Source organism: Cyprinodon variegatus, unplaced genomic scaffold (assembly GCF_000732505.1).
Source record: "Cyprinodon variegatus isolate N-32 unplaced genomic scaffold, C_variegatus-1.0 Scaffold72, whole genome shotgun sequence".
Classification (NCBI taxonomy): domain Eukaryota; kingdom Metazoa; phylum Chordata; class Actinopteri; order Cyprinodontiformes; family Cyprinodontidae; genus Cyprinodon; species Cyprinodon variegatus.
The window spans coordinates 389,551-398,440 of NW_015150525.1; the positions used below are offsets into that span (position 1 = coordinate 389,551).

General features: G+C 38.8%; 1 protein-coding gene across 2 annotated transcripts in view; it reads right to left on the minus strand.

Moving 5' to 3' along the window:
• ppfia4 (protein tyrosine phosphatase, receptor type, f polypeptide (PTPRF), interacting protein (liprin), alpha 4) overlaps positions 1 to 7,792 on the minus strand; it is a 121,200-nt gene extending 113,408 nt beyond the window's left edge. For both annotated transcript variants that reach the window (XM_015372453.1, XM_015372454.1), the window contains exon 1: positions 6,988 to 7,792. In XM_015372453.1, the coding sequence (XP_015227939.1) occupies positions 6,988 to 7,245 (258 nt within the window). In that variant the 5' untranslated portion in view covers positions 7,246 to 7,792. The remainder of the gene's footprint in view (positions 1 to 6,987) is intronic.
• Between the last annotated feature and the right edge of the window lie 1,098 nt (positions 7,793 to 8,890).

Here is an 8,890-nt window from a genome sequence, read left to right on the forward strand (position 1 = left end):
AGTAGTGTTGTTTGACAAATATGGATGCCTCCAGTAAAGCACATTGAAATGAAAATTACTCTTAATTAAAAACACTTATCAATTCTAGAGCAATATGTAATAATTTCATATTTAAAGTACTTTCAGAAGTTTGAATTCTGAACCAGACTGTTCCTTCAATGCTTGAATTCAGTCATCTTAGAGAGAGAGACATTCAGTACAGATGTATGTATAAGTCTGCATGTCTAGATTCTTTCTTTTGTTGCTTCATTTTTACACATGCAGCTTGGTAGCTTTTGGAAAACACTAAATAGAAAGATCCTGCGGAGCTCCTTAAAACTATTGTCAAGACAGTAAAATTAAAAAGATCACACAACAGCGTAGGAAGCTACGAGTCAGAAACACCTGCACACAGTAGATTGTGTTTGATTTGTTGATTTTCTTTCTTCTTTCCTAAATCCAAAGAAATAAAAAAATAAGGAAGGATTTTTACCCAAAGTGGCTTTCCACCAAACTGAGACTACGACACTGAGAGTGTAGAAGTGCTTAGTTTACGTTAGACAATGAACTATTCTAATTAATCTAAGTGATGTGTAATACACTATTCAACATCTAAATAACAGAAGTCCTAAACAGTATAGTATATAAGGTGCAAAAAGGATGATTCAAACAATTTCATCCTTTGGATTGAAAAAAAATAGCAAAGTCCTTTTTAAAAGCAAGAAAAGCAATGACATTACTTTTCTGGAATACTTTCCTAAAAAAAAAAAAAAACGTTATTTTTCTCGGTAATTAAAGGAAGCTACAAATAAAATAAATTTTTGTATTCTTTTAAATGAAAGTTGGAGACACAGCCTTGGCAAAAAGAAGTTAGGAACACTGAACCAAATTAAAAAGTGTAACGAGTCTAGTCGTGAAAAGCCAAACTTGGCTCTGTCCTTTATTTTCTTGTACAGAAATCAAAGCAGTGGGAGCAGAAACATGTGGGACCATCTTCAGAACTCTGTAGTATAACTGTCAATCTGAATCATAGGGGTTAAACCTATGAGGGAATTAGCTAATCAAACAATAGAAAGATTCCAACAAAACCCTGCAATCAACAGTATCTAAATCTTTAGAGAAATCATAGCGCCGCTTTTCATTGAAGACTTTCATAGCAAGAGTTTTATGACAGCCTATTGATACAGTGAAATAAGTGAATTAGTTCATTTGTTCACTGAGGATGTACAGATCAGTCATACCGTCCCTGTAGGTCTACATATCTAAGACTTTATTGCGGCAATAAAAAAAACATGTGGGATTAGAAGACAGGCACGACAGCTCACATCAAAAGCTACACATGAACACAGAAGCACACAGATGTGTGTGGAAGCAAGCAGCCCAGGGCCATGTGCTCTAACAAACAGCCATGTTTCCTCCACAAGAGGCAGCAGCCAGCTCTCAGTCAGCGTGGGTTATTTTTCTCTCTGCCTGCTCTCCCTTTCTCGCACACAGACGAATAAACTGCACACTGTGACATCATGCCTCCCATTTAGACCAGAGGGTCGGTGGGTAAAGCAGCTTTATGTGCTGAGCATTTATTATCGTCATGCATGGCGAGTGCAGCAGCACTTATTCAGCTCTCTTTTGCTAAAACACGCACGCAAAGAATGCAAATGTGAAAGATAACCAGATTTACAACAGGCTCATGTCACTCCTGTTACATGCAGGTCAGCACGTACAGAAGTTAGGTCGTTTACGCTGAGGTAATTAGTAGTGTGCTTTGCCCTCTTCTGCATAGTTTACAACATTTGGCTCAGGCCACTGCAGAAGAAACCCACAGTAGAGAGCTATACAATAAGCTGAAGTGCACCCATAGGTCGGTGTGTTAACTTTAAGTAAGAACGTTATAAGTTTTAATACAAGAGTTAAAAGAACAAAAGATAAATATGTCAAGATAAGCAACAGAGGAGAATCAAAGCAAATGCTCTTACAGTTATTACATTATTCATAACATTCATCTTTTAATTATAATTTAGCGCAAAAGGCATATATTTTTAAATTCCTGTTATGCAGATTATAAGACATTTGTGTTACAACAATATACCAAGGTGAAAATAAAGGCTTTTTAAGGCCGTTGCCGATTATTTTGACATTGGTTTAACTGATCCCCGATTTTTTAGAGCTGATTCTTTAGGCTGATACCCTTCCACATTTTACATGATAAAAATTACACAATAGCAAATTTTAAATAAGTGTATTTAAAAAAAATAATTATTAATATTCTGCCAATCAAAGAAAACAATAACAATGGATAGCAAACGGAGAGAGGGTCACAGCATGTGTAATCTCAAAGGATGGCTGTGAAAAGTGTTTGTAAATCAGCTAATTCTTGCACGAATAGATTGATAAAACACAAATAAAACCAGCCAAAAATAATATGGGTATATCTCTAGTACTTGATGCTGTTCCCCTTTAAAGCATAACAATGCAATCTCACCTTAAAATAAATATCAGACCAAAAAAAATATCAGTATTTTAGGAAAGTGGAAAAGTATATTAAAACGATTCAAAACCATATCAAAGTTTATAGGTGATAGCTACAAAGTTTTAATTAAACCGTTTCATTTGAAAAAAAAAATAGTACATCCTCTAAACATCTGGAATGGTGCAGAATGAAAGTATTAATCTTGCAACAAAAAATTTTATATATATATATATACATAAAATAGTTTGATACATTTTGGTCCAAAATAAAGAATTGTTTATTTCTTGTTAAGATTTAAACATTGACGCATTGGGATTCTGCACCAATCGGAGTAGAAGGTTGAAGTCAGGTGAGATGGAGCTCAGGTGTTGTCAGATCCTGGTAGCTCTGCAATAAAACTGATAAAATAGCTTCTTCTTAGCTTTATATTTCTAAGCTAACATGTGGATTTTTAACTCACCAGAATGATGAAGGTGTGACAAAATAACTGAAAGTGTTTCTCTTTGAATATTCAAATGGATTCTCAATATCTTCTAAAATAATAATATGATTTTATGCACTTTTTATGTGATTGTATTAGGGCTGGATCACTAACTGCATTCTAGGAACCACTAGTGGTGCGTGCATGGGTGGAGTCACATATGATTATATGAGGAGAATAAAACACCTTTAAAATCAAGGCTAAACTGTACTTTTTTTGCAACTAGACTTATTGCACTGCACTGCAATAAGTGAGGGTGGGGCAGAAGCAATGTGTTACGCTATGCTCAGAACAGCTGTAATACATTTTTAAAAACTTTCTTTGGTCTTCTATTAAATGCATAACCTTTAAAATAAAATATCCAACTGTAACCTGGCATATGTAGCAAACGTAGCATACCTTAACACTGGAGAATGATTACCATTTTCTTTGCACTTTCAGCATCTGAAACATTGCAGATACACCACACTGTCTGCAACATCTGGTTAGCTCTGAATTTTGGGTAAATGTGGTCATAAACTGTCTCCCTCAATTTGATGTAATTCTCTTAATATCCAATTACACTCACAACAATATTACACCTAAAATTTAAGATTTATGTAACTTTTTGTTTCATAACTAATTTCCATTTACTTTTTTTATATATATAATTTTAACTTTAGGTTTATGTATTTAGAATTTATAACTTATACTAACTCATACTTAACATTAATGAGTGCATTTGTTTAAAATACATCAAGTTGCATTAAAATTGCATAATAATCTGGGTTACCTTTATGCAGTTTAAACAATAAACTTTATATATTTGAAATAAAGACACTAATTAAGTAAGTATACTTTATGATTATTGATTCAAATAAATAAACAAATTATACAAATGAATACGGATCATGTAAGGTTAATTTAATAGGTTTGTGTTTAAATGATCAAAAATGATAATTTTTTAATCTGATAAAATTACATAAAATTCCGGTGAAATATTTCTATGTGTTGCTGAACCAGCGGATTTTCCATGTTGAATGTATTTAGGTGTTACTGAAAGCTAGGAAAGTCAACAGCTAGGAAAGCTGTTTACTTTAGCACAGTGGGGAAAATAGTTGTCTCCCAACCCAAAAAAGTGGGTTGGAAACCAGCTTCCTCCTGTCACATGATGATGTGCTCTTGGGCAAAAAGACAAAAATATGTTTTGAATTTTATTATAGCATTACATATTCTTCTAGTAAATTTGGGGATATATTTTATTGCATGTTGCATATCCCTGTAAATCTGCAGCTCTCCCTAATTGTGTCTCGGCTCTGCTTAAAAACAGATTTATGAACCTGTCAATATATAATGATATAATGATGCCAGAGAAAATCATTTTCAGGATCTCTAGATATCTAGAAGCATTGTAGTCTGATTCTCTGTTCAATAAGAAAACAACAAATCTGTGTTCATTTTAATCTGTGACTCTGAGTAATGGTCTTCTGAGACGCCCCGCTTTTTAAACTTATATAAATGTACACTCCGTAGCCATTTTTAGCTAAAAAAGCTCAGTTTGATTAACTAACGGATTTTTTTGTTGGTATATCTAATATTTTTAACCAACCCGTCTTCTAACTTTTATATATCGAAACATATATCGAAATAGCTGCCAGTTAAATTCCCTGAGTGCTGCCGTGTCTCTCCTCCTCCACGTAGCTACTCTGTACGCAGTGAATAGCGACCCCAAAAAATATTATATCCCAAAGCGACAGATCCGATAATATTTTACCGAGAGGTGGGACTCCAGAGCAGCGGGAGAGCAAGGAAAAAACACAGTTAGCAGCACCCAACCCCATTACTGTTGGCTAAGCAGAAAGGGCGAAAAAGTGGAAATTATTGGTAGGGACTGTCCCCTCCATGCCAAAGTTGTAGTTTGAAAGCTTTAATTTGGTTGGAATATTCTAAAAAATGCTGCTTTTTGCTTTGCTTGTTAAGTTTTTGGCACATGTCTCAAATACGATGCATTAGTGAATGATGGAGTCATAAGCAAAACGCTCTGAACAAGTGTCAGAAATATTAGAAGAAAACAGTGAAATGAATCTTGTCTGGCCAGACAGCTCTCTGGGTGCTGAGCACCCCTAAACCTCTGATCCTAGAATCAACCTGCTGTAAAGGGTCACAGAAATTCATTTCATGCTAGCATATTATAGTCTGCCATCGTTAATTATATTGATGATTTGTTATGGTCAGATGTAGTGTTGTGCCAATGCCATTTTTTGGCCCCGATATGATAGCCGATACCTGGCTGTGCCTGATATGATACAGATACCATCTGTTTGAAATTGATGTGTGTGTATATATATGAAGAACTGCATACTACTTGGATGTAAAATAATTGGCATCATGGCTTTGTCAAGCTGCTGTCTACCTTTGTGAAGCAGGAAAAAGACTAATACAAAGTGAATCCAAATTTTTATTGCCTACCTGGAATGGGTGACAATAGTTGAATAAACGTTTGGCTCTCAAAATGGTATTGGTGCCCTATTTGTTGGTACTCACTGATACCGATACCACCATTTTAGTGCTGGAGCGGGGCGCCGCCTGACACTGGTATCGGTGCAACACTAGTCAGTAGTCTATTAACCTAAAGCAAAATGCAAGGTTTGGTTGTTACATGTCTGGTACGCCGGTCATTGACCTTTGACCTAGGCCTCTTTCAGGAGAACTGCAGTCAGTCCCTGGACAGGCATGGCTATAACTGCCCCTACATAGTTATGGACAAATTTCCCAATAGGATCAGCTTCATAGTCATGGTAGGACAACTCTATGATTTTATTTATTTTGCTCAGGCAACTCGTACTCCCACAGCCTGCCAAATATTGAAATGGTAATATTAGTGCCATCACGGTTAATATATAGTAGAAATTATACACATTCAGTAATAAAATGTCACAGGTAATGGTATGGGGGGGTGGTCATTTAAGAAGGGGGATGAGTTTAAAAAAAACGTTTAAAGTCGCAGTGAAACAGCTATTCCAAATGTTGCAGTTCTGAATTCTCCAGAGTGGTGCACGACTTTACACGAGTCAATAAAGTGAATGTGATTGGTCGTTTATCAAGAGGGCGGGACTGTTGTGGCGGAAGGTTCGCAAGCAAGTTTGATTGTGGCCGGTTTGTTGGAAGCATCTTGCTAACCAGTTAGCAACTCTGCTAGTACTAGTGCTAGTAGGTTCCCAATGGGAAATTCCATTGGGACCAAGTAGCACTAAATTGGTGACTTAGAAACGACGCTGTCAAGGAATGTATGGACAGCGGAAACATGCAAGAGGAGGAGAGTTTAGTGTTGGAGGTCGTGGATGAGTCTCCTCCGTCATACATTTTTTATTTAGAGGAGGAAAGCGGGGATGAAGATGTTGTGGAAGAGGACGCCAGGGCGGCAGAAGCTTGGTTTGGTGTAGAAGGCTTACAGCCGTACATGTTTGAGCCCTTGCCTCGCAACGCTGCCAGTTCTGTTAGCTCTACGCCTGCTGAAGACACAGACGTCCATCCCCATGAACACTGGGACGCAACTCAATGGGAAAGGAAATTATTCTGATTTCTTATTTCAACCATTGCGTATATTAGCTGCGACATATGAATTGAGATGCTATGACCGAAAAAATTGGATTGATAGATGACCGTTGATATATGATTTGCTGAATTTAGGAGTACAAGCTGACGTATAACTAACTGGCCGGCAGAAGATAACAAGAAAACACAGATTTTAAGACAGGATATTTTTTTATAGAAATTTTCTAAATTTTGGGACAGTATGGTCTGATAAAGAATACATTAATATACATGTTTAAGCCAGAATGATTTGACATTTAAATATGATAGAAGGTGGATGCTCTAGTACTGGTTATGGTGGAAAATAAAGATGCCACTGGGCAGCACTGCTGTTTATGTTGCAAAATAGATTCCCAAAAAATGCACCTGTTAAAATAGTTTTCTCCTTGTGACTCGCTCACCTGTCCAGTCAGTTAAAGGCATCATGAAAAACCTGAATGGCTGCAGGCTGAATGGAGGCTTGTTGAAGGAAAGCCACTTTGCTCACCTGAGGCAGCGCGGCATTGATCTGCCGCTGGAGCATGTCCCTTTCGTGTAGCGCCCCCTGGAGCTTAGCCTGAGACTGGATGAGGGTCTCCTGCGTCTCTCTGAGAGACTCCAGCAGCTTGTCTCTCTCATCCAGCATGTTGACCATCAGCTGCTCGAAGTTGGCCTCCTGATCCGAGCCGTTCGGGATGCTGCCGGTGCCTCTCGGAGGACCGGCCGAGTCTCCCTCGCTGATGGTCGGCATCACTTCGCACATCATCTTCCCTGCTCTGCGCTCCGGCCGACGCTATGGGAGACTGTCGCTACACCAGGATTAGGAAAAGGGGGGGACGTGTCGGTGAGGGACCTGAGGACCAAATGAATGAGAAGAAGGGGCCTAATAACGCCGCGCAGCCACGCAGCCAATCCAATCCAAGATGCGCACACGAGTCCCGTTAAACTGCATTCCTCCCGCATCAAACACGCGTTTCCAACCCTTTAGTGGCCATTCCTTATGAGAGGCATCGGGATGAATAGATGATGGCTGACCTTTTATCCATTTTAACCGGCTTTTTTAGCCCTCCTGGAGCAGATCCGCCCTGCCGGGTGCGCCATGCACTCACATGTAGAGCCCCCGGTGTGATTGGATTGACAGCTCAGAGACAGGCTGGTGGCTCTAAATGGGTGGTGCTCGAAAAAGCGACGGATAACATCACACATGCATTAAGAAAAAAACCGAATATATCCAGGACGAGATCCTTATGGAGAGAGACTCTTCTCAGCATCCGCCTTCTCCGTTTCCTTCCCTGCACACAGCCTCAGGACCGACGCTCACTCCTCCCTCTCTCTCTCCACCTCACTCTCTCCCTCTCTTATGGATCCCCCCTGTGCACAAACACACCAACACACACAAGGGAAACTGATTCAACTGCCACCACAGTCTGTGTGAATGACCCCCCCCACTGTCAAAAGCACGCACACCCAGAATCCACTCACATGTGGATTCAGTTCAATTCAATTCAGTTTATTTGGATAGCGCCAATTCACAACACATGTCATCTCAAGGCAATTTTCAGTTGAACCAGAACTGTTGAAAACCAGTTGATTACATCGACTCATTGACTGGAAGGCAATCCCTCACATTAAGCATGCTTGTAGCGACAGTGGAGAGGAAAAACTCCCTTTTAACCTTTAGAAACCTCCAGCAGAACCAGGCTCAGTGGGAGCGGCTATCTGCTGAGGCCGACTGGGGTTCAAGGAGACAGAAGAAGATAAGACCAAGCTCAGATCTGACCCAGGGGCGGAGTTAGATGGGGGGCCAGGGGTGGCCATGGCCACCTTTAGCCAATCATTGGCCACCCCTGGGGCCACCCCTACCATTTTTCCCCCTCTAATACAGATGATGGCAGCAGTAATGCTCTCAAGTGGAATATTCAAAAAAAAAAAAAAAAATTGTATGTGGTTAATTATACACATCAATATACTAACATCAAAGATGATAAAAACAGAATTCATGCTCTTTTCAGAACTAGATTCTGTAGGGTAAAGAGAAAATGATGTGACTCTGCAAGTCATCTAAGAGTCTTCAGTGAAATCAAAGATTAATAACAATTTTAATAAAAATGTATCAAATAACCAATTTATGTAGATATTAGTGCTTTTAAATATAAATTTTACACAGAACTTTTATTGATAAAAGTAGGTAAGTAATGACAATGGAAAAGATTTACGCCCCAGAACTCAAAGGTATGCCGTTTATCTAGAAATTACGGATGTTTAACTATATGCATCTATTTGTTAGCAAAGGCTGTAGGAAAGTATAGTTTGTCTTTATTTAGAAAATATGGATGTTTTTCTCATAAATTTTCCTGTTGGAACTGTGTAGATTGACCCTGACGTTCTGGTGCCTATCTGCTTTCGGCCAC